The sequence below is a fragment of the Peromyscus eremicus genome, chromosome 9, assembly GCF_949786415.1.
Source record: "Peromyscus eremicus chromosome 9, PerEre_H2_v1, whole genome shotgun sequence".
Lineage (NCBI taxonomy): Eukaryota > Metazoa > Chordata > Mammalia > Rodentia > Cricetidae > Peromyscus > Peromyscus eremicus.
In genome coordinates this window covers 84,190,479-84,214,525 of record NC_081425.1, presented here as the reverse complement: position 1 = coordinate 84,214,525, position 24,047 = coordinate 84,190,479, and the positions used below count along the sequence as shown (strand labels likewise).

Below are 24,047 nucleotides of genomic sequence, written 5' to 3'. Positions count from 1 at the left end.
TTTTATGAAATTGAGTACTCCAGAGTTTTGCACATACATGTTTAGAGTTGTTATGTCTTCTCCGTTGATTGTTCTCTTGACTCTTGGTCAGAGTAAAGTGTCTCTCTCTTCTAGTAGTTTTAGTTTAAAGTCTGTTTTGCCAGATATTAGGATATCAATGCCTGCTTGCTTCCTGTGCCCATTTGCTTGGAATACTTTTTTACATCCTTTTACTTAAATGTGATGCCTGTCTTTAAAGCTGCGTTTCTTGTAGACAAAAGAAAGATGGAGTTTTGTTTCTTAATCCATTCAGTCAGCTTGTGTCTTTTGAGAGTTGAGACCATTAATATTTAAAGTTATTATTGAAAGGTGTGTGGTTGTAGCCATTTAATTGTGGGGTTTTTGTTTTTGTTGTTTGTATTCTTATTTGTATTTTGTGTTTCAGCAATTATAATTTTATTTGTTTTCTGTGAATTGGGGAGGATTCAGGCAGAGTTAGGGTCAGGTGGACTCACAGACTGAGCCAGAGCACAGGATGTGTGGGTCTGCCTGGGCCTGGAGGGTAGATCTGGCACAAGTGCCTGCAGAGTGGGGAGGGCCTGTGCCAGGGAATACAAGTGGGTTACTGTTGTCCTTACACCACAAGACTGACTTGAGGGTCCCTGGCTAGCAGCTGCATGGAGACTGGAGTTGGGAGGGGTTGGGCCAGGGAGCATTGTGCCACCACACCACATGGATGATGTAGGATAAAGGTCTCTTAAGTTGCATCAGGGTTCATCTTCACATGGTCCAGGGACCAGCAGTAGGTCAGATGGCTGACCATGTGTGGGAGCAAGTGGATTGGCTCTAGGATGCCTTGCCTGAAGTTGTAGGTTCAAACTCTCAAGTTCAGGCTCCAAGCAGTCCTAGATCAACTCAGTGGATGGGATGACTGATGGGAGTGGTAGGGCATGTGTCTGTAATTCTAACACTTAGGAGGCTGAGGCTGTAGAATTTTTAGTTCAAAGCAAGACCCTGTGTTTAAAAAAATGTGTGTGTGTGTGTGTGTGTGTGTGTGTGTGTGTGTGTGTGTGTGTATGTGTTCACTGTGAGATTAGTTTACAACTTGAGGTTGTGTGGCATTAACTAGAATCCATGATTAAGCTGTGAATTTCTGGGGCTTTCAGCACCTTGGTCAGTGTGTTGCATTGTAAGTAACACATTAGAGGACTTGAACCTGTCAGTCTTGGAAGGGCAAGGCACAGCTGAGGAAGCTAGACTAGTTTCCAGACCCTCTAGCCATCAGAAGGCTGATGTCTGTAGAGTGTCTTTCTCCTGGTTGTTTTTGCCAATTTGGCATAAGCTAGTGCAATCTGGGAAGAAGAGTCTCCACCAGACTGTCAGAAAGTCTCTAGGGCATTTTATTGATTAATGATTGATGTGGGAGGGCTTAGTGCGCCGTAGGCAGTGCTACCTCTGGGCAGGTGGTCCTGCATTGTATAAGAAATCAGGCTGTGCAATCCACAAGAACCAAGCCAGTAAGCAGTGTTCCTCCATGGTCTCTGCTTCAGTTTTTGCCACTAGGTTCCTAATGAAAGACTGTAACCTGTAAGTGAAGTAAACCTTTTCCTCCCCAGTCCCAAATAAATAGTTGTCTGTGTGCCACCATGATGGGAAAACATTTGGAAGTACATGCTAGAGTACTTTCAAATTTGTGGTGCTTGTTTTTTTTCCTGAATGGTTTAAGTAATCTAATTACTCTTAATTTGTAGCTGATATATTTTTGCTTTTATTATTTTGTTAACATTCCTAATATAATTGGAAATAATTTCCAAAATGATCTTATAAGTCTTAAGGCTAGCAAGTGTGTTAAAAGTCTAATGATCTACTTTTTCTCTTTCCTCTTAAACCTGCATTTCTGCCTTAAAACCCATCTCAGGTCCTCACTTTACTTATCAACGCAGCCTACAAACCCAGCCGTGTCCTTCGTGAGCTCCAGCTGGACAAAGACTCTGTGTGGCATGGATGTGGGGAAGTCCTAAAAGCCAAGTGAGTAGACTACCTCACTCTTTCCTCTTGTGTCATTCACAGGCCTTGGAGCTTCTTGGTAGTGTCAGATCATTTATATTCCCAGAGCAGAGCTGCTGCAGCTGTTGGTGGTGAAGGACCGGGCTGATTTTCCTTTTGATTTCCTTTCTGTTATATGATAAAAATGAATCTAAAAAATACAAACTTTAAGAGATATAAACACAAGAACACTTTTATTAGAGTGGATATAGAGAAAATTACGTTTTAAAACGTTTGTGAAAGTTTATGAACGTTTACTATTGCTTTCTGACCTGAAGTTTTTTTGTGGATGGATGGGAGTTGGCATGTTATATTGTCCTTAAGCCATACTCTGAGGATCACTGCTCAGGATAAAGGAAGATTTAGTAAAAAGGGTGCTTTTGTAGTAGTTAGTAAAAGTAGTATTTAAAATTCTTCAAGGCTGAGGAACAGAGCTCAGTGGTAGAGTATTTCCCTAGCATGCTTGAGGCCCCTGGGTTTGATCACTTGAATGAATAAATAAATGCATGATTACATATATATACACACTTTTACCTAAGAACAGAAAGTAAAAGCTTTTTCTTTCTTGTTTAAATAACTTAATTTTTAAGTTATAGTGTACCAGATTTAAGTATAGACTTAAGTACAGACTGTAGAACTTCCTTTTTGTTTTAAGAATTCTCAAATTATAGGGGCCGGAGGATGTTTCAATGCTTAAGAGCACTGGCTGCTCTTTCAAAGGACCCAGGTTCAGTTTCCAGAATCCATATGGCAGCTCACAGCTATCTGTGACTCCAGTTCCAGGGGATCCAGAACATTCACAGAGACAGACATACATGTGCCAAAACATAAATGCACATAGAATAAAAATAAATCATTAAAAAAAAGAATTCTCAAACTATGAAAGACAAGTAAAGCTTTTCAGCATGCTTCTGTTAAATTTTTCTTAGGGTAATCATTGATTAATTTATTTGGAACAAATTTGACATCTGATGTTCTCTAACTGTAGATATAAAGGAAAGAGTTATCGAGCTACTGTTGAGATAGTGAAAACCGCGGATCGAGTGACTGAATTCTGCCGGCAAACGTGTATCAAACTGGAATGTTGTCCTAACCTCTTTGGTCCACGGATGGTCCTGGACACATGTTCTGAGAACTGCTCTGTTCTTACAAAGACTAAATACAGTGAGTAACGGTTTCCACATGTGTTAGCCTTGTAGAGACATTCATGTTATCAAAAGCACAAGCTTCTTCTATAAAGGATCATCTAGATGATAAATACACTGTTGGTTATGTGATCTCATTTATTCTGTTTTTGTTGTTTTATTGTATGTTATTTTTTTTAAAAAAAATCTCTAAAATTGAAAGAACCAAGGAGGAATTCATTTTTGCAGAAAATTATATTAGATTTTTACATTACTTTGCTTAATAGACAATATTACACACACACACACACACACACACACACACACACGCACGCACGCACGCACGCGCGCACACACACACACACACACACACACACACACACACACACACACACGCTTGCTTGTTCCCTCCTTCTCTTCCTCCCTCCCTCCCTCCATGTGGTATTAGGTATTGAACCCAGGACTGCATGCATGCTAGGCAAGCACCCTGTCTCTAAGCTACATCCCAAGCCCCCCTTTTCTTCCTGTGTGTGTGGGAGGGAGGTTGGAAGTGTTGAGGTCTTTGTTGGTTTAGTTTGGCTTTGGTTTATTTTTTCAAACAAGGTCTTAGTATGTAGCCCAGGTGTGCAGTACCATGCCCAGCTCTTGTTTTGAAACACTCTTTCTGTGTAGCCCTGACTGACCTAAAACTAGGTAGCTTTGGGTTGCCTCAAACTTCCAGTTCACCTTTCTCCGCCCTCCAGTTACGGGGATTATAGGCACATACCACTATGTCAGCTGTTGCATGTTTTTGTCTCTATATTCTAAATTTTAAAGAAAAATAAGAAGTATTTAGAATACCCAAACTTTGAATCCTGAAAAAAGAACACAAATAATGTTGAAGGCCTTACTCTTTTTTAACCATAAAAGACAGTTGTAGTCATTCAGAAATATAAATGTTAAAGAGTAGAATGAAATAGTGGGTTGAAATAGAGGACCTAGAAATAAAGTGAAACTTAGAAGATCAAATGATTTCAACAAGGGTGACAAACTGTGAAGAAAGAACTCAATTTAATATGGTACCAGTAACAGTGGATATCCAAATAGAAAAATGAAAACCAGACTCCTCCATCATACAATATAAAAAGTTAATTTTAGACTTATATAGACATATAGATGCCTTATGTAAAACTGAAACTAAAGAGCTTCTAGAAAAAAGCAAGAGTAGTCTCAAGACCTCAAGACAAGCAAAGATTTCTTAGTGAGGACCCAGAAATACTGATGACATAAAGGAAACATAAGAACACCAAAATGGAAAACTTTGTTTTTTGAATAATGCCATTTTAAAAAGAGGAAGCCAAACCATGATATTGGGGAAATATGTGTGTATCCAGCCAAGAATTCTCTCCAGAACATGTTATGAATTTCCACAACTCAGTAATAAAAAGGGAAGTTATGAGATGATGGAGAGCAGATAGCCACATGCCATTTTGAATATGCTAACTACCACTGAATTGTATACTTAAAATAGCTATTTCTATGTTATATGAATTTTGGTTCAATTAAAATAAAAAAAATAGTAACATGTCTAGAATTAGTGTTGATGATTTCACACAGCAATTACTGCACTGAAGCCAGTAAACAGTCCACCGGGTGAATTTTTTTTTTTTTTTTTTTTTTTTTTTGGTTTTTCGAGACAGGGTTTCTCTGTGTAGCTTTGCGCCTTTCCTGGGACTCACTTGGTAGTCCAGGCTGGCCTCGAACTCACAGAGATCCGCCTGGCTCTGCCTCCCGAGTGCTGGGATTAAAGGCGTGCACCACCACCGCCCGGCCCACCGGGTGAATTTTATATGTGAATTTTTCTCAGTAATTTTTTTAAATATTAAATAAAAAATAAAAAGCGATTACAACTCAGTGGTGGGGTACTTGTCTAATCTTGGGTTCAATCCACAGTGTCACTTTTTTTTTTGTTTTTTTAAATAAAGTAAAAAGAAGACAGTTTTAAACAATGAAAGGCTTGCACGAACATCATGGAAGATGATCTTATACAAATGTGCAGTAAGCACATGAAAATGGCTCAGTAGACTTTGTTACTTGGGAGACAGAAGTTTGAGATTTGTAGTAACATGGGTAGAACTTAGGGATGTTACGATAAGAGAAACAAATCAGACACATGAAGAAAAATACCAAGTGTCCCCATTTCTATGTGGGAGCTAAAGTTAGTAATAGAATAGTACTTGCTTACCAGAGCCTGGGAAGAATGTGCAGGTGGTGGGGATGGAGAGTGGTTGTTTGCTGGTACAACAATGCAGTAGGATTGGAGGGGTAACTTTTTATGTTCGTGTGCACCTTTGTGTGTAGAGGCCCCAGGACAGAGGTCTGATGATGCCCAGGAATACCATCTACCTCCTTTAAGACAAAGGAGGTATTCTTGGAGATATTTCTTAGACTGATCATATGGAAGGCTAACTTTTGGCAACATTTAATTATATATTTAAAATACTTAGTAGAGAGGATTTCAAATGTTAGTAATACAAAAAATAAACGTTTAAAGTGAAATCTATATTGTTTAACCCGATCTTATCATTACATATTATACAAATATATTGGGTTGTCATGATGTACCACGTAAATCTATGTAATTGTTATTTTTTTAAGCTACAATGAGAAATTCCCTTCCCACACACACACACACACACACACTAAATTGTTTAAAACATCAGCAGGTTAATTATTAGGTATTTGTGTAAAACAATGAAAACACACCCTGTTTGAGCCCTGTTTGAGAGGCTAAAGAAATAGCTTTGTGGCTAAGAGCACTTACTGCTCTTGCAAAGAACCTGAGCTGTTCATTACAACTTTATTAATTATGGTCAAAACCTGGATATAGCCCAAGTGCACATCAACAGTGAAATCAATGAATGGGTACATCTTTATAATAGAATCCTACTCACCAACATAAAGAATGAGCTACTTAAATGTTATATATACAGCACAGATGAGACAAAAATGAATCGTAGTGTATGAAAGAAGCAATTTATAAAGCATTGCCTACTGCATGGTGCTGCAGAGAGCAAGTTCATATGCATTGAAGGAATTAGAAAAGAGGTTACCCTGCAAATGACTGGGGCCCTCTCTGTATTGATGGAGATGTTGTCTGCCTTGATAAAGTGAGGATTGTTTACATTTTTACATGTTAGTACAAAAATCAAATTATGTATTTCTCTGCTTATTCCAATGTATGGAATTTAAACTACAAATGTAGTATACCCATTTTCTGCTGTGCTAATGAAATCCTGTGGTTTTGAGGTACACAACAATAATGAAGCTACTTTTTTCCTTCTTTTTGGTCATTTGTATTTAGCACACTATTATGGAAAGAAGAAAAATAAAAGAATTGGAAGGCCACCTGGTGGTCATAGTAATTTAGCTTGTGCCCTGAAAAAAGCCAATAAGAAGAGAAAAAGGAGGAAAAATATTTTTGTGCATAAGAAGAAACGCGCTTCTGCGTCTGTTGACAATACCCCAGTGGGCTCACCCCAGGTATGAGATCTGTGACATATCTGTCCTTTGTAGGAGCCAAATGACCACTACTTTACAGTCTGTACACATAGTGCCTGCACATTTTTGTCATCTCAGTCTCTGGTCAGTAGATGATTTTGTGGTCCAGTGACTACTGCTTTGTCCTGAGTTTCAGTGAGATTTCTCTCCTTTTCCTCTAGGGCAGTGGGGGTGAAGATGAGGATGATGCAGATGATGGAGATGATGATTCTCTAAGTGAGGATAGTGCATCCGAACAACAGGATGAATTACAGGAAGAATCCGAAGTGTCAGAAAAAAAATCATGCTCCCCTTCTCCCACCCAGAATGAGATGCCCACCCCACTACCCCCAGACACAGAGATGAGTAAAAAGGAACTCCGCACTCCTTCATTCTCAGATGAGGAAAATAAGCCTCCTTCACCAAAGGTACCTTGTTTAAAAGAAAAAAAAAATCTTTTCATTTCCCTTTACAATCTATCATTTATGGTGCTAGCATTCCACTTCTTTCCATATAAACTTAGAAGAATTTGTAGGGTCCTTTTCAGTTGATCCCCAGGAGTTGGAGAGATGGTTCAGCTTCCTGCTCTTCTGGGGCACCCATGGCAGGATGTCCCACAAAATTGCCTGGAATTCCAGTTTGGATGTCCTCTTCTGGTCCCTTTGGGTACGGTGTGCATGCACACACAAATACAAATACAAGTAAATCTTTAAAAAAAGAGAATAAAGTGATCCTCAAAGCTGTGGTCTTCATGTGCTTCAAGAATTGTTTGAAGATTATTTATGAAGGGACATTCTCAAGCTGCTGGTTTTAAGTAAAAAGAAAAAGTTTCATTGATAGTTTATTTGTAATCTGCCATTTGGTTTAAGCAAAAGTGTTGTTTAAATAATTTTTTATGATATGTGTAGTTTTCTAGAAACAAATTATTCACCCATTTATTTCTCATTAAGCAGTCTTGTTTAGCATATTTACTATGCACATTGTATGACCTATATAATACTGAATGTTACACTTATTATTTTAGAGCTGGTAGAGTGCTTGCCTAGCATGCATGAAGCCCTATGTTTAATTCCCATCACAGTATAAAACTGGTGTGGTGACATACTCTGTAATCCCAGTACTTGGGAGCTGGAGGCAGGGGATGCGTTCAAAGCTATCCTGGGCAACATGAAACCCCTCTAAAACAAACACAATTACTGTTTTAAACTGGGCTTTTAAAATGTCCGAGTAACAGGAGCAATAAAAGATTTCTTCTTCTTGCTCTCATTTGAAATACCATTTGTTCTAGCATCCTACTCAGAGGACAGCCAAAACAGTCCAGAGACACATTTGAAATATAAATACAATAAAATTCATATTATATTCCCCAAATAGCTAATGCATGTAGGCCTCTTTGTCATCTTTGCTGGAAGAAATCAGTCCGAGAGAGGGAGAATAGGGGAATGGAGGATGTTAGTCTTAAGGCTACTTTAAATCCTGTCTTGATAGATTATTGAATTTCTTTGGGGAGACGTTTTTAAAATGTTAGCGCTTATACCATTTGGTTTGATCTTGTTGTTGGGAATGAAGGAAATAAGGATTGAAGTTGACGAAAGGCTTCACCTGGACAGTAACCCACTGAAATGGAGCGTGGCAGACGTTGTGCGGTTCATCAGGTCCACTGACTGTGCTCCACTGGCAAGAATATTCCTTGACCAGGTAATCATGACTAGCATAACCTGTAATAATAATGTCTGTTTGGCAAAGAACTATGCGTATAATAGACAAAAAGTACAAGATTTAGAAAACTATTTTGGTACAAAAGATTGTTGTAGTTCCCTTCTGTTACTCGTATGACTTGTACCATAATTGCAGCAGATTATTGCTTTGTTTTCCCTCGAAATTTAATTCTATCCTATAAATATTTAAATAACTTAAAATTGGCCATATATTAATTAAAAATAATGATTTGATGCCTTTTTTTAAAAAAAGTTAGCATCTTTAATATGCCAGGCTCTAGAGTGATGACCGCAAATAGTTATGGAAGACAGAAGATGTAGTGCTATTCAAAACAGCATCTATGACCTCAGTGCTTGGATAGTTGAGGGAGGAAGCTCACAAGTTGGAGGCCAGCCTGGGCTACATAGTGAAGTGGAGGCTACACAGTGAGACCATGTCTAAAAAGTAAAACAAAGGCCTGATCATCTTTGAAGGTTTTTATGAATTTTATAAGGTAGGAGAACATTAGTTATAGTTAGTATTTTCATATAGTTTTAGATTTAGAAAGAGTCCTTTAGCCAGGCATGGTCTTGTACGCCTTTAATTTCAGCACTCAGGAAGCAGAGACAGTTGGATCTCTTAAGTTCTAGGCCAGCCTGGTCTTCAAAAGAGTTCCAGGACAGCCAGGGCTATTAAACAAAGAAACCCTGTCTCAAAAAAAAAAAAAAAAAAAAAAAAGGAAAGAAAAAAAAATAGAGTCCTTTAAAAGTCTGTTTCCTTTTCACAATTAGTTGTTAGTTACAGGGCTTCACAGATACTGAATTTCTGTTGAGCAGAATCTGTAGATTAGATTCTCAAGGCTATAGTAGGATTTATTACTAACTCTGAAAGCTTCTCAGGGTGACAGACTTGGGCCCTTTTTAGAAGGGGAAACTAATTAATACAGGGAAGCAGAGAACTGTAGTTGTGATAGCGCAAGTAGGGCAGTCACGGAGGAGCAGCGTTTGTGTGCACATCACAGACACTTTGTTCTTTGTCCTCAACAGGAAATCGATGGGCAGGCCCTTCTGCTCCTTACCCTTCCCACTGTTCAAGAGTGCATGGACTTAAAGTTGGGCCCTGCCATCAAGCTTTGCCATCACATAGAGAGGATCAAGTTTGCTTTTTATGAGCAGTTTGCCAACTGAGAAGGACAAGCAGAGTGAGCTGGGTCTTTGAAGCACAGTGCAGCAAACCCTTTACCATGCTCTGCAGGTGGTTGCAGGAGTCCTGGGGCTGTCAGCCCTGCAAATGTTGGCTTGCTTTCTTTGCACTTTCAGGGAAGGAGGACCCACACTGAGGAAGCGAAAACAGCACAAAAATGGCTGTCCTACAGTGGAAATACGAACTTCTGTTCAGAAGATTGCAGTTAAAAAAGTTGTGAGAAGAAAAAAACACCTTAAAAACATGAGTTCCCATGAATGGGAAAACAGAGAGTGATCTGGACAGCACCAGTTTGGTTATTTTCATTCTATTCCTTCCCACTGTAGATTGAACTTTGTTCTCTGCTTTCTCTTTCTTGAAAAGAGGACACAGCTTTAAGTCAGCACTGATTTGGGACTGTGCCTAAGGCACATCAGTGCTTCATTGTCATTGTGTTTTTTAAGCTTTTTCTTTTTCTTTTTTCTTTTTTTTAAATTAAAGCAGTTCATTTTGGGGATGATTATGTGGCTCTAAGGTTTTGAATGTATAGTCTACACTTTGATCCATTTTAAAATCTATTCTTAGGAGTTCCTTTGTTTACTACCTCTGTTGATGAATGCGCTTACAGCCATGAGTGACATTTTTGTATGATGCCATTTTTAAGCTGAATGCTAAATCTGTGACAGAAGTTAGAGAAGGCCCTGTCTGCTTTCTTAAAGATATCCTTTTGGCACTTACACCAATCTCTTAACCAATTTGTCCTAAGAATTCTACTGTTATTTCCTTCATCTTGACCCAGTTTTGGCCACCTTTGTTAGGCGGCCTCACAAAGACTAATGTATGGTATTTCAGTTTAATTACTTCTCCCTATTAGTTTTGAAAGATACTTAAGTGGCTTTTATTTTATGTTCATTTTTCTCTAGAGTTGTTTGACTACCTCTGTTTCATTTCTGGAGTCTCTACTCTCAGTGAAAATCAGTAGGTGGTGTTTGGATCCACTGTAAAGCCCATTTTCCAATTTTCTAGATGTGTCCAGGTAGAAGCACAGCAGAGAAAATGTGGCTTTGGGGGTGGCGCAAAGTATGGAGTTTGTTAGCAGTGTCCTCCATGATAAGTATTGAGAAGTAGTTATGGGGTCCATGACTGCACCACCCCAAATGTCCCAGATCTTGTCTTATCTGGAAAGCCAATCAGAGTTGGTTGGTACTTCGATGAGAGAGGTGGTGGTGGAGTCTGTTAGCCTCTGTTCAGCCATGTGTATACCTGTCTGCAGTTAAACCAATTTAAATTTAATGTAATTTACAGTCTGAGGATTCTCATTCAGTAGCTCATTCTTTGAATTTTTTTTTCAATTAAATTCTAGTTGACATGAAACTCTAGGTGAATTTTCACTTATAATGACATTGTTAGCTATTCTAGAAGAATAGCACTTGCTATACTATCCATGAGTAAGGAAAGACATACATACACAGGTTGCCTCCTTTAAATGTTTTCCTTGTTAATTATTTATTTATTTATTTATTTTGGGGTTACCCTAATCTCTTTACAGATTTATACCCTAAGCATTTTTCCTCAAGAATTGAAAATGTTTTAAAACTGCAAACTGAGTAAATTCTGAACAACTATACAAATATAAGGTAATATTACAAATTTAAATTGTGATTTTTTTTTTTTCTTACCTCAACCCCCATTTGTTTTTATGGACACTGGGAAAGTCTGTAGTCTGGATCCTGTTCTTCATTGGATAAGTCTTGAACCACTTTAATTGAAGCCCTCCAACCAAGTCTTCACACAGTAACTCTTCATATTGTTACCAACAGGTGTATCTGGAAGAAGCTGCATCTAAGTAACAGCTCATTATTTGAGCTTACTTAGAGATCCAGCTTTTAAAAACTTGAGTGTTTCGTGACCCTGGGAGAGAAGCATACTTGACACTCGGAAACAGCTAGTATTGGCAGGCTGATTTGGAGTGGCTGTCTTCCTAGAATTTCCCCAGACCTCCACAGTCAAGTCACTAGTACAAAAGGGGGGCCTCATAAAACCGATGCCTGTAGGATCTCACATTGTCGTCTTAGTAAAAGGAAGGGTGACAGTGGTGACTGTGTTATTATGTCTTTCTTCTTGACCTCAAAGATGACAGAATGTAGAACTGTCAGAGATGACAGGTATTGTGTCTGAAAAGGTGAAGCACATGGCCCTACATAATCCTGAGTAGGGGAGGGTTGGAACACAACAGTCTTGTCTGACTGTACCATAATTATTCAGTCTCTCCTTTTTCCTGTAGAAAGGCCAGTCATAAATTAGACAAGTGAGGAGGGTATCCTTAAATGTTTCTTGCACTCTTATTTGGGTACAGTATACTTGATAGTCACATTAAAGAAGAATTATGGAGCCCGGTGTGGTGGTGCACGCCTTTAATCCCAGCACTCAGGAGGCAGAGCCAGGCGGATCTCTGTGAGTTCAAGGCCAGCCTTGTCTACAGAGTGAGTCCCAGGACAGGTTCCAAAGCTACACAGAGAAACCCTGTCTCAAAAAAACAAAACAAAACAAAAAAAGAATTATCAACCCCATCCCTCCTCCCAGGTGTCACATATAAAAGGATAATTATATGAGAATTTTGCAGAGGACTTTTTAAAGTATAAAATTCTAATCCCAAATTGGGTATGGTGATACATACCTCTAATCCCATCACTTGGGAAGTGGAAATGAAGATCAGAAGTTCAAGATCATCCTCAGCTACATAGTGAATTCTGGGCTAGCCTGGACTATATGAGACTGTGGTTTTTTGGTTGTTTTTTTTTTTTTTCTATTTAGACAAGTAAGATAGTAAGTTAGATAACTAAGATGCTAGGGTTAGGCTGGGTAGCAGTGATGGTTCAATTATGATGATTCTCAGATGTTTTAAGCTTGGTAATAGCTTGCATTGTTGGGGTAAGGGGCTTATATGTTGCACATTTGTGTGTGACAAGGAAGTCAAGCTCATAAATTGGTTAGAAGTATGTTGTCTGGAGTTCGTCTGCAGTTGATCTCACAGCTTGTCTGTAGGCAAGTTTATTGTGATCCATCTTTAACCTGGGTTGACAAACTTAGAAACACATGAATGGACTCCATTATCCTCCTAGACCTGAAAAGTAAACTGACTTAAACTAGACTTTACAGCTTTGTTGGTCCTTTAGGAGAAACTTTGACTTGTGTGTGCAGATTGGCCCTGATGTTTTGACTATATTTTATTGGTTTCTTGTGACTGCTATTTTCCTTTGTGAGCCATCTTCATCCTTTTCAAATATAGGAAAGCATTAATGGAGCCTTTGAATTCTATCTTTAGTCTTTCTTTAGCAATGCACTTGGTTCCCTGTGTTTATAATATGTCTCAAGGAAGGGTACTAGCCAACCTCTAGAAGAGATGATCTTGGTAAATATTTTTTGAATTATGATAGAGGCAGGAATAGAAAACCACTTCAGACTGTGACCTTTGTATGTTTCTTTTCCTAGAAGTAAAATTATTTTCACTGTTAGGGAAAGGGCATTAGACCCAAACTTCCTGAAGACTTGAGTACATTTTACATGTTCTTGAGAACCAAGTTGGTTATTAATGGGATGCCTGAATATAGCTTAAGGCAGGTAGGACTCAAAACACCCCACCCTCTCAAGCCAACACTGTTTTCAAGACACACAGCACATCAAGGGGATCTAAATGAAAGGTAACAGCAATGTAAAATCATTGTAAAAACTATCACTGATGCTTATTCTTACTTGATACTTCTCACCAAAAACTTACATTGAAGAGATTCTTTTCTGGTTTCATTGATTGCCAGAAGTGCTGGAAAGAATGTGGAAACACACATTGAGTTTGAACTTGTCTTACATACTGGATATATTCCATGTGTGTGCAAATTCATACAAGTCCCTAAATGATCCATTTTATCAATAGGACTTGTGTTGTCCTTTTGAAGTAAGAAAGCACATCACAGAAGTGAAGTATAAAACTTGGGCGAAAGAGATACTCCCTTTGTAGATTTGGATGTCTCCGGTCTGAGGACCTTTGTACTTACGTGTCTTGTAGCCCTGGTGTTGGATTAGAAACTCTGTAAGGACAGAGCCTCCTGTACAACCAAGAAGTAACCATCACTTTCCTGGCATTGGCTTTTCCATTTTAAATGTTTTATTCATGAATTTTGGTGATTGCTTTGTATAAGAATGTATATACTTGGGGAATTTGAATTTATCCTAGTAAGCTACCTATTGACCTAGAGTTTAGTTGCAAGAATTCTAAACCCAGAGTCTAGTCCAAATGGATCTGGTTCCAGGTCCAGTCACTTGGGGCTTGTTTTCCTCGGTGCTTGTCTTCAGCCACACAGGTAACTTGGCTCTGGGAGCAGCCTTAAGTATGAAACATAAAGGTAGTGGGTATTAAATGCAGTGCATATTGATTTTCTTGCTACTGTGTTTAGGAAGTCAGAATTTCACAGGAACCTGCAAAAACAGGAGTGAAGGTTTGTAGAGGAGGTAGGGGATAGGAAAGTAGGTCTAAAACTAATGCTTTTTCTGACTAATCTGGTATGGTATTATGGCCTACCACAGTGAAGTGCTGTGAATAGGAGACAAGCAACAGATTCACCAGACAGTTGTCACTACCAGCAGGGAAGTGCAGAGCTGAGCCACAGGGAGGAGGGAAGGGAGATACTGACAGTGAAAGAGTGTCCCCATTGCTGATGTGTGTGAGAGGGACAGTTTTCAGGGTTCCTGTATGGTTTATTCTAGGTCTAGCTTTGCAGAATAGAGGTGGTCACAGAATGTTGAAGGTTACAGACTTTAAGGGCAACTCAGATCACAAAGCAGATGCTTAGTGGAGGAGACAGAAGTTTACAAAGCTTGGGCAGAGGTGAAGGAGCAGTCTCTAGTCCCTTTTGTAAGATACTGGGAAAGGTAGTTTGAATGCTTCTCTTGAGACTCTGAGTGCTCATTTGTTTTTCCTCTCACCTCCCTCCTCTTCTTTTAGTTGAATTTTCTCTAATGACAATCAGAGGCCTGCCAGGATGGGACTCCAGGCCAGATCCAGCTCTATCCTTAGGCCTCTCTCCAATAATCTCTCCTTGCAAGTAATGCACCTTGTTTAATGTATTTTTACTTTTAAAAAACAAGCCAAAAAAACAAAAATAAGTTGCGTGTTTGGAACAAAATGAAATGCTTTTGGCATTGTATCCTTCCTGCTTGCTGTTTTTCCTTTTAATTTAAAAATTTATGCATTGAAGACCAAGTACATTTAAGGAGAAATATGCACTAGAATACTTATTAAAAATAACTCCCATCAAGTTTGATGGTTATAATTTTAAAGGATTAAAAACAAAACAAAACTGTTTTGAATGAATATATGCGTGTTTTTCTTTCTTTTTGGCAAATAAGTTTATAATAAATTTGTGATATGACAGTTTTAGGTGGTTGTGAGAAAATTATAAACAGGTATTAATCTCTTTAACTTCATTTGTGCTAATTTTATAGTAAGAAAGGCTTTTGCTAGAGTACATTCTTCCAAACTCTTTCTAGTGGGGCATCAGAGAGTCATTTCTGAAATGAGTAAAAGAGGCCCTTCCTACTTGAATAAAACTCTAGAAGCCCCCCGTCTTTTGCTATCCCTTCTGGATTTAGATAATTTTTTTAAGTTACTAAGAGGAGATAGGTTGAGCAGAATCCTCTGTCTTTTGTTCTCTGTGGGCCTTAGAATCATCCACATCTGAATGACAGAACAGTGTTTTGTCCCAGACTGCACTTTTCAGCTCTATGTGCAATTTTTCTTAAACTCTGTCTTCAAGTAACTAATAATCTTTTTTTTTGTTTTTAGGGGTTTTGTTTGTTTGTTTGTTTTGAGATGAGCTTTCTGTGTAGTCCTGGCTCTCCTAGAACTCGCTCTGTAGACCAGGCTGGCTTCAAACTCAGAGATCCACTTGCCTCTGCCTCCTGAGTGCTGGGACTAAAGGCCTGCACCACCACCCAACCCCCTACACCTTCTGAGGGCTGCAACTAATAATCTCATGCCCAGTCACAATCTCTTCTGCTTTAAGATACACTCTCTGGTTCTCCCTGAACATGAACTGTAACTGTTAAGCGCTTTTATATAAGATCCTTCTTGGACTTAAAGGGAATAATGCAATTTTAAGTTTCCCATATCCATTTATTTTCTTAATCTTTTCCCCCATGGTCAATAAATTTATGGAGCATTTTAAAATTTATAAGTTGAAATCCAGTTAAATGTATGTTTGTTGTGTGCTAAATCTGTTGGTTTCAGGAGTTAATCAAGACTAGTTGTGCTTTCAGGAAGCTCATCTTCAGAGGTCGGAGAGACAGCTGTGTGAGCTAACAGTCTGAAAAGTATCACAAGGAAAGGGAAAGCACCGTGGGGATGTGGAGGTCAGGTGGGCTTGAAGCTTGAGCAGCAGTTCATTGGGCAGCAATAGGGAACGGCCTCCATACCCTTGGAAGGCTGTATGAGTAGATTGTGAGAGGATGGAGAATTGCACTTTTTTCTGAATTACAGAGTTGATATTCCTGCTAACCAGGAAATCTTTGAATAGCATTTAGCCCTCTTTGATAATTAGACATTCTTGGAGAAATTTATTTTGAGATATTTATTGTCCAACAAATGTAGACCACACACATGTCCATTGACACGGAGCAGGAAAGTCGGGGCTCTCGAGCACCAAGAGGAGTGTAGAGAGACACCAGTGAAGTCTAGGAGCCCAGGTAGTAAGAGTTAAGTAGGTGTCTGTCTGCACACTGGTATATTGGAGATCATCAAATATCCATCATTAGTATTTTAAAAAAAACAACAAAAAACAGGAAATCAGGCTGGGTGTGGTGGCATATGCCTTGAGACAGAGGCTGGCAAATCCTGGTCTACATAACAAGTTCCAGACTCTGTCTCAAACAAATAAAAAAAAAAATTCAATTTGTAGTTGTACCTCATAAGTGAACAAAGTAGGGACATGTACATATTGACTTTTCATTTAAACTCACTATATTTCTATAAAGTAAAAGATGCTGAAGTAACCATTAAATTAAAAAAGGTGCCAAGTGGAGTGGCACTGAACTGTAGTCATAGCTCCTTGGAGACAGACATGGAAGGATCATTTGAGTCCAGAAGTTCCAAATCATCCCAGGTAACTCAACAAGATCCCCATCTCAAACAAAACAGCAAAATCAGGCTGTGGTGTCACAGACCTGAAATCCCAGCACTTGGGATGTGCAGGCAAGGGGGCTCAGAAGTTCAAAGCCATCTTTGTTTTACACTTACTTGTTTTAAGTTTGAGGACAGCCTGGGCTACATAAAAGCCTGTTTCAAAACAACAAAAACCCCACAAATTATGTAAATGGTGGGGGAACGACTCACCTTAAATCTTTGAGTAATGAATCAAATCTGGCGTTTGGCCACGGGAAGTAGAACCCTCAATGCCTGGCATGGCAAGAAGACTCAGTGTGAGATTGTTGCACTCAGCACCATGCTTCAGCACAATGTAGCTGCAGGTTATTGGGCTCCACTTCTGAAGTAGTGAATCCGAATCTGGGGGCAAAATCTATGAGTATTTTTAGTAAGTTGTCCAGAGCATAAAAGATTCACCTTGCGCCAGGCGGTGGTAGCGCACGCCTTTAATCCCAGCACTCAGGAGGCAGAGCCAGGAGGATCTCTGTGAGTTCGAGGCCAGCCTGGTCTACAGAGTGAGATCCAGGACAGGCACCAAAACCACACAGAGAAACCCTGTCTCGAAAAACCAAATAAATAAATAAATAAATAAATAAATAAATAAATAAATAAATAAATAATTCATCTTGGAGGGGAAAGGGATTTAACGACAGGCTTAATCACTGTCTCTGACGCTATCCTCACGACCTGGAGCACAGGGTTCTGATGATTCCCTTTCACACAGTCCTGCTCTCCTGCTCGTCTACCTGCTAAGGGAGTCCCCTCGGCCCCGCCCCCAGCCTGGACCGGAGCCCCGCCCCTGGAGAGGCGAAGCCCGCCTCACGCCTGGCCCGACCAATCAAGCTCTACGATCTCAGACGTCGGGTTACGCGCGGCGCGGAGGCGGCCGCGGTCTGAGGTACCGGCTCCCAGCTCCGGGTCCCGGGTCGCGGCTGGGCGGCGCGGTCCCTCGCGCCCTGCCGCCAGGCCGTCATGCAAGGCCCGGGAGGGAACGTGAGCCGCGGACTGCCTGGCGGGCCGGCCTCCACGGTCGCGTCCGGGGCGGGCCGCTGTGAAAGCGGCGCGCTCATGCACAGTTTCGGCATCTTCCTGCAGGGGCTGCTCGGCGTCGTGGCCTTCAGCACATTGATGCGTGAGTCCGGGACCCCAGCCCCTCCCTGGCCCCGCGTCGCCAGCTGCGGGCCCAGCCCCACCCCAGGGACCCTCCTGTCGCTAGAGTTCCGGCCTGGGGACCGGGCCCTAGAGCTGCGGCGCCTCCCTCTCCCGCGAGACCGTGCTGGGCATCCGCAGACTAGAAGGGAGTCCCGGACCCTCACACTCTTGGGCTTAGCGCTGCAGCTTTTGGCCGGGAGTGACCCTGCCCTGAGCTCACCACCTTAGACCTCTCTCTTACCAGATGCCAGCCTAAAGCTGTCCCCTCCCACCTTGCCATCGCAAATTAAGGTTACCTCACTTTCCGGTATGGACTGAGATCCCCCCGAAAGGTGGCCCTGCTCTCAGCTTCTTCTCAGGGGCTCCTCTTAACCTCCCCGGAGCTCTTAGACAGGCAGCCTTCAGTCCTTGCTAGTTCAGTGCTGGACTCTTCCCTGAACCTTCCCTCGTAAGGCTTGCCCTCTCTGTTGGCGTATAAATCCCGCACTCACACCCACCTGTAGTGTTAGGGCTGTGCAGTCCGGGTCCCGTATTGCCGCGCGACCCTCCTGTCACACTCCCTCCATTGTTCAGGAAAGATCCTCTCGGACTGCCTTGGTCCCCACCTTGGTCTCGTCTTCCTTTTTCTTTTCCACCTGTTCAGCTCTATCCCAAGCTTTCCTATTTAAGTTTTATCTGAAGTTTCCCCAGGCTGTTCTTCCCAAACCATGTTTGTTATTTACATTTTAAATTTCCTCTCTTTTTCTGTGAAACTCTTAGATCCTGGTTGGCTTGATGAAGGAGGCTTAGAAAGTCTGGGGACGGTCTCAGAATTCCCATGCAAAGTCGCCTAAAGTTATTCCTTGAGAGTTTGATAGTAAAGAAGGGCATTTGGCCCTTGTGCGGTGGGATGGGGTAAGGACCTTTAGTACCCTGGAGTTAGCAGGTTCTGTTGTCTCCCTGATGGGCATCCCCCTCTTATTAAAGGATGGAGGTTCTGTTGGCACACAGGCCTTGGAGTGTCCCTGTAATGTGTTAGAGGGGAGTTATAACTAAAGAAGCATTAATTCCAAAACTGGTTTGTTCTCAAAACTGCTCCGTGGTCAGAATGGGGAGTTCCAGCAGCATCTGCTCTTCAGTTTGGGGGGATGGGGGCTTCTGCAGCTGAATGCAGATGCAGGGTTCGCCTTGCTTATTTATAACAAGAGGTTTCTTTGGGCAAACTCTCCCAGGCTTCAAGTGGCCCTGGAGAGCCTCTAATTCTGGCCACTCTTTCTTTCTGGCTGCTTGGCCTTGAACAAGAAGTGCCTAACTGCCCATGTGTTTGCCATTTTCTCTGCTGACCCAATGCTCGTTTGTTCCCATAGTCACAGTTGGTTTCAACTTAGCCAGACTCTGTTGCTGACAAGTGCATATACATGTGTTTTTGAGATACCATGAGTGGGGCTTCTTCCCCTTCTGTTCTCCAGTCACCATTCCTTTCTCAAGGACCTATAGGTCTCATTTTTATTATGCAAAACCTGCGATTTTGTAGTGTGGAAGCTGGCTGTGGGTTTGATTGGTGCTGTTGGTCCGGTGGGACCCCTAGGGTTTCACACTTGTGATTCAGAGAGGGAAAGGCGATTATGTCTGGGCAGATGTGAACTGTCAGGGTGAATGTGTTCAGAGTGGCCATTCTGGCCCTGCAAGTCTTCAGGGACCCTCTCACCTCTTTACTTAATCTTCAGTGTGAGTTTATGCACAAATCCCAGTGTTGCTAGTACTTTCTGTGAGCATATTCTGAGAAAGTAGATTCCTGTTCAGGGGAAAGCTTGGTGTGGAAGAAGTTTATGAGCATGGCCAGTGGGCCCTGGACAGTGAGAGTCAGAATGCTGTGTAGAAGAACTAGGAAGGCCATGCATACCTGGTTCTGTCCTGGACACACAAAGCAGGTAGAACAAGCCCAGAAGGTGGGACTGTGGCACAATCAGGAGGTCCAACCCACTGCAACCCAGTTTGGGAAGTACCTTTCATATTGCTTAGATTTCTTGGTCCTGTTGAAATACAGCTATGGGGTTTTCCATTTTGAATAGCCAGGAAGAGGAAGGGATTCTTAAGGGGCTGCCTTACACTTTGGACTTGATTTTTGCTGGGGAAGCACATCTGCCAGCTGTTAGTCCACGTCTGCCTTCCTGGTCACAGAATCTGCCTGGCTGAGCTGCTGGAGTCAGGGCCAGCCTTCTGGGCCAGAGCCCAACTGGAAGCCCTTGGGGTGGGGGCACCTTACTTTAGCAGTCCCGTCTTTATCATCTTCAGGCACATTTTAAATGCCTTTTAGATTCTTCTGAACAATTTGAACTAACAGTTCCTGTTCTCTTTCAGGTCTTCCGCTTCCTGGTACTGTGTCCCTTAAGGCAGAGGAGTCAGTGTCTCTCTTGGGTCCTATCCCAGTTCTGACTACAGGGACTATTCTGTTTTCTGGCTGGACCAGCTCTTGCTGTAGTATGATAGACTCACTTCTCTGCCTGACAGACAGACTGTGAAGTTTCCTCCCTTTACATTCTTGGTTTTAGTGGATCCTCAGACTGCTGTGTTTATTCTTTTTCTATGCATAAAATCACTTTGCCCTCATTGCTGTGTTTCTACCCTGGTGTGAACGGGTGGGCTTTGTACTGAAGGAAGAATTTGGATATATCTTAATATCACCCAGGGAAAATTTGGGTTCTTACCCTGGTGCTCTGATAGACATCTTTTGTTATGTCTGGAAGTTGCAGATTGACTCAGACTAGATAGTTAAGGACATCTATGCCAGGTCCTGTATGTATCCTATTCTTCATTCTATATAACCATGCAGACTGTTAGAGGCCACCAACCACTGGTATATTCATGGGCAGCATCACTTTGTGAATTAAGTAGGTGGATTTCCCAGAGCTTTCAGCTAGGGAGCCCCTTGTGTGGGGAAGGCCCAGCAAACTCAAGCCAGATTATAAAGTTTCTAGCCACTCTGAGTTTTTGGAGATGTTATGAAACTGACTGAGTATGTACATATCTACTTTAAGCAAGAGGCTATGTCATGATCTGCCTGCCAAACAGTTCCTCTTGTTTGGTGTCTTTGTCTCAGAGTCTGTGACTCACTGAAGTCACTCGGACTGGTTGCAGCAGAGTGTAGCTGAGCAGTTGTGGAGCTTGGCAAACTGTTCCAGTGTAGGAGAGTCAGCTAGCTGTCAGCCAAAGGTCGGCGTTGGCTTGTGTGTGTTAGCATTTGGGGGGGTTTACTCTCAGGACTGTGAGTGCAGAGCAAACTCAAGCTTCCTTCACCATGCACAGTCAGGGTTCTGAGCTGAAGTGTGGACACAATTGGCTTTTAACAAAACAAGCATTTTGACAGCTTGGGTAAATCTGCCTGTGTTTTTTCACACCACAGATAGGGGGGACTAGCAAGCTGGTAGAAATGGATACAGATTGTACCAACAGGATACTGGCATTAAGAAGTGATAGGTCTTTTCCTGTGGCCCAAAGCAAAATCACAAACCAGTCCACTCAGCTTTGATGTCTTAATCCCAGATAAGAGTATGTGGTATTTTCACTCACACAGAGCTGGCCTCCCTGTGTGCTCTGTGTACATACCAAGTTGGCACAATGTTTCTTATGGTTGCCTCTCTATATCCCATCACAGTTTTATCTTTAAAAATGTCAAAAAAGGCCGGATAGTGGTGGCCCACGCCTTTAATCCCAGCACTCGGGTGGCAGAGGCAGGCGGATCTCTGTGTGTTCGAGGCTAGCCTGGACTACAGAGTGAGTTCCAGGACAGGCTCCAAAGCTACACAGAGAAACCCTGTCTCGAAAAACAAAACAAAACAAACAAACAAAAAAAGTCAGAAGAGCAAGTGCCTGCCTGCTACCTAGTTTCATAAATTCATACTTTATCAAGCTTTCTCTCTTTATGACTCTTTTTTTTCTGAGCCATTTGAAGAAAAGTTGCAATCATTGCCACACTTCATCTCTGAATACTTCAATGGTCTCTTAAGAATAAGGACAGTCCTCTGTATAACACCTAAGAGGATTAATAACTCGATAGCATTATCATCTGATATCCACTGCATGTTCACGTTTGCCCAGATGCCATATATTTTTTTAATAGCTGGAGTTTTGAACAGTTGACTCAGCAGAGGGCCGTACTTTGTGTTCAGGTTGGGCTTTACTGTAGCAGTGCTTAGGATGACCCTGGGCCTCACCATGACAGGCTAGTGTTCTACCACTTGGCTATATCTCCAGCCCCACTGCTTATGTACATATGCGCGCACGCTTTTTAGTTCTTAATGACATTGGCCTTTGGAAGACTCCTGATTGGTAGTTGTCTAAAGTGTCCACATTCCATGGGTTTCTGGGTGTTTCCTTGGGCATCTGCATTGTGTCACTGACCCCGTGTTTCCCCGATTTGGAGCAGTTAAAGTCATAACCTTTTTATGTATGAACACTCCATAAGAGGTGCTGTGTGTCACTGTTAATGCTGTCAGGAGGCTGTAGCTCTTAGATAAAGCAAGGTCTTGCTGGGTGGTGATGGCACTCGCCTTTAATCCCAGCACTCAGGAAGCAGAGGCAGGAGGATCTCTGTGAGTTTAGGACAGCTTGGTCTACAGAACAAGTTCCAGGACAGCCAGGGTTATGTGGAGAGAACCTGTGTCAAAACAACCCGAAAAAAAATCAAGAAAGAGAAAGGCCGGTTACTTCTTGTTAGAAGTTGGAGGATCCCTCATTTCTCCGCTATAAAAGTATCATTCTTACTATGATGCTTTGAGAGTGAATGAAAACCCTGTTCTTGGTAACCTTTCACCTAGAGGTTACTTCCTTGTAAAGAAAGCAAGCTGTACCTCTCTGCTGAGGCTATAAGGCAGTAAAGGCAGCGGTCTCTGGGCCCAGCACCCAGGACCCAGCACATACTCCTCTCCCTGTGGAAAAGAAGAGCATTCCTTTTTCTGTCCGGGCTGTTGTGCCCACTAGGGAAAGTAGTGTGGCTGATGTTAGCATCAGGTCATTCATTTCAGAAGACTTGGATTTCTAGATGTTCATTTATTTGATAGCATTTGTCCAAGAGGCATTCTACCACTTCATTTATAATAAAACTTTGTTAATTTGGAGTTATGTGAATTAGGAGACGATCTGAATTGCAGAATAATTTCATCAAATGCATTTTTAAAATTATTAAATACCTCTTGGCCAAGTATTGCTCTGTAGGGGCCTGTCAGACCTCTGCTGCTTTAATGATCTGTTTAAACCTTTTGTAATTAGTATACTATTTGCATGAAGATGAAGTTGTGTTGAAGGAGTTTCTTCATAAGAAGTTAAAAATAGCAGGACCCTCAGCGGTGGATCCAGTTCACACCTAGGTCTCTGCTTCTGTCCATGAGCAGTGTAGGTATTTCTCAAAGCCTCGATTGTAAGATGGGAATGGTAATTCTCTCTTCTGGGACGTGGAAGTCTTCGAGGCTCAGTGTCAGGTACACATCCCCTCTATGGGTGCTGGGTGGGGGTGATGCCCTTGTCCTCCTTAGTGCATTGTGTGCGTTCAGAGGCCCCATGGAGGAACATGTCCCAAGTGCTTTTAACTTGGTTTTTGAGTGTTTAGAATCTGCCTCCCTACCCTCCTTGTTTGTACAATGTACTTACATTAAACAGTGTTTGAACAGTGCTTCTAGCCCTCTTCATAGAGTCCATAATTTAAAAAAATTAAAACAAAACAAACCTTCAGCCCGATCAGCAGGTCAGTGTAAATTCCAAATGAGCATGTACCCAGAGCTGTGGTTTTAGGAGATAACCATACCGGCTCCACCAAACCCTTTCTTGTGTTTCCACCTGAGATTTCTCATGGGGGCCTCGAGAGCAAGGAGTATGCTGAGGCCATGCAAATTCCGGGTGACACACTGCCTCCTACTCATGGGCTTTATTTTGCTCAGGCACTTGGTGGTCGGTGGTTGTTCTGGTCACTAGAACTGGTGAGGAAGGGATTTCCAGGGCCCTTTGTGATCTACGGATACCTATTAATAACCCAGAGTTCATTTGTTTGTACTGTGTGACTATTAGTTATTCTAGGAGTTACCTTTTCCTATAAGTTATTCTGTGCATAGAAGTAGTCAGTCTCTGAGATTACCCCACTGCTAACACATTATCCTTGTGTCCCGCAGTTTTCCAGAGTA

At 41.6% G+C, this 24,047-nt stretch overlaps 2 protein-coding genes across 4 annotated transcripts in view; both read left to right on the top strand.

The window, feature by feature from the left end:
* The window catches only part of Sfmbt1 (Scm like with four mbt domains 1), a 115,696-nt gene extending 104,492 nt beyond the window's left edge, over positions 1-11,204 (top strand). For all 3 annotated transcript variants that reach the window (XM_059273944.1, XM_059273945.1, XM_059273943.1), the window contains 6 exons: positions 1,898-2,007; positions 3,014-3,189; positions 6,493-6,671; positions 6,851-7,096; positions 8,238-8,366; positions 9,413-11,204. In XM_059273944.1, coding sequence (XP_059129927.1) covers positions 1,898-2,007; positions 3,014-3,189; positions 6,493-6,671; positions 6,851-7,096; positions 8,238-8,366; positions 9,413-9,553 — 981 coding nt within the window. In that variant the 3' untranslated portion in view covers positions 9,554-11,204. The remainder of the gene's footprint in view (positions 1-1,897; positions 2,008-3,013; positions 3,190-6,492; positions 6,672-6,850; positions 7,097-8,237; positions 8,367-9,412) is intronic.
* A 6,448-nt stretch (positions 11,205-17,652) lies between these two features.
* The window catches only part of LOC131919610 (store-operated calcium entry regulator STIMATE), a 60,321-nt gene continuing 53,926 nt past the window's right edge, over positions 17,653-24,047 (top strand). The window contains exon 1 of the mRNA XM_059273942.1: positions 17,653-17,875. Within this exon, the coding sequence (XP_059129925.1) occupies positions 17,716-17,875 (160 nt within the window). The 5' untranslated portion in view covers positions 17,653-17,715. The remainder of the gene's footprint in view (positions 17,876-24,047) is intronic.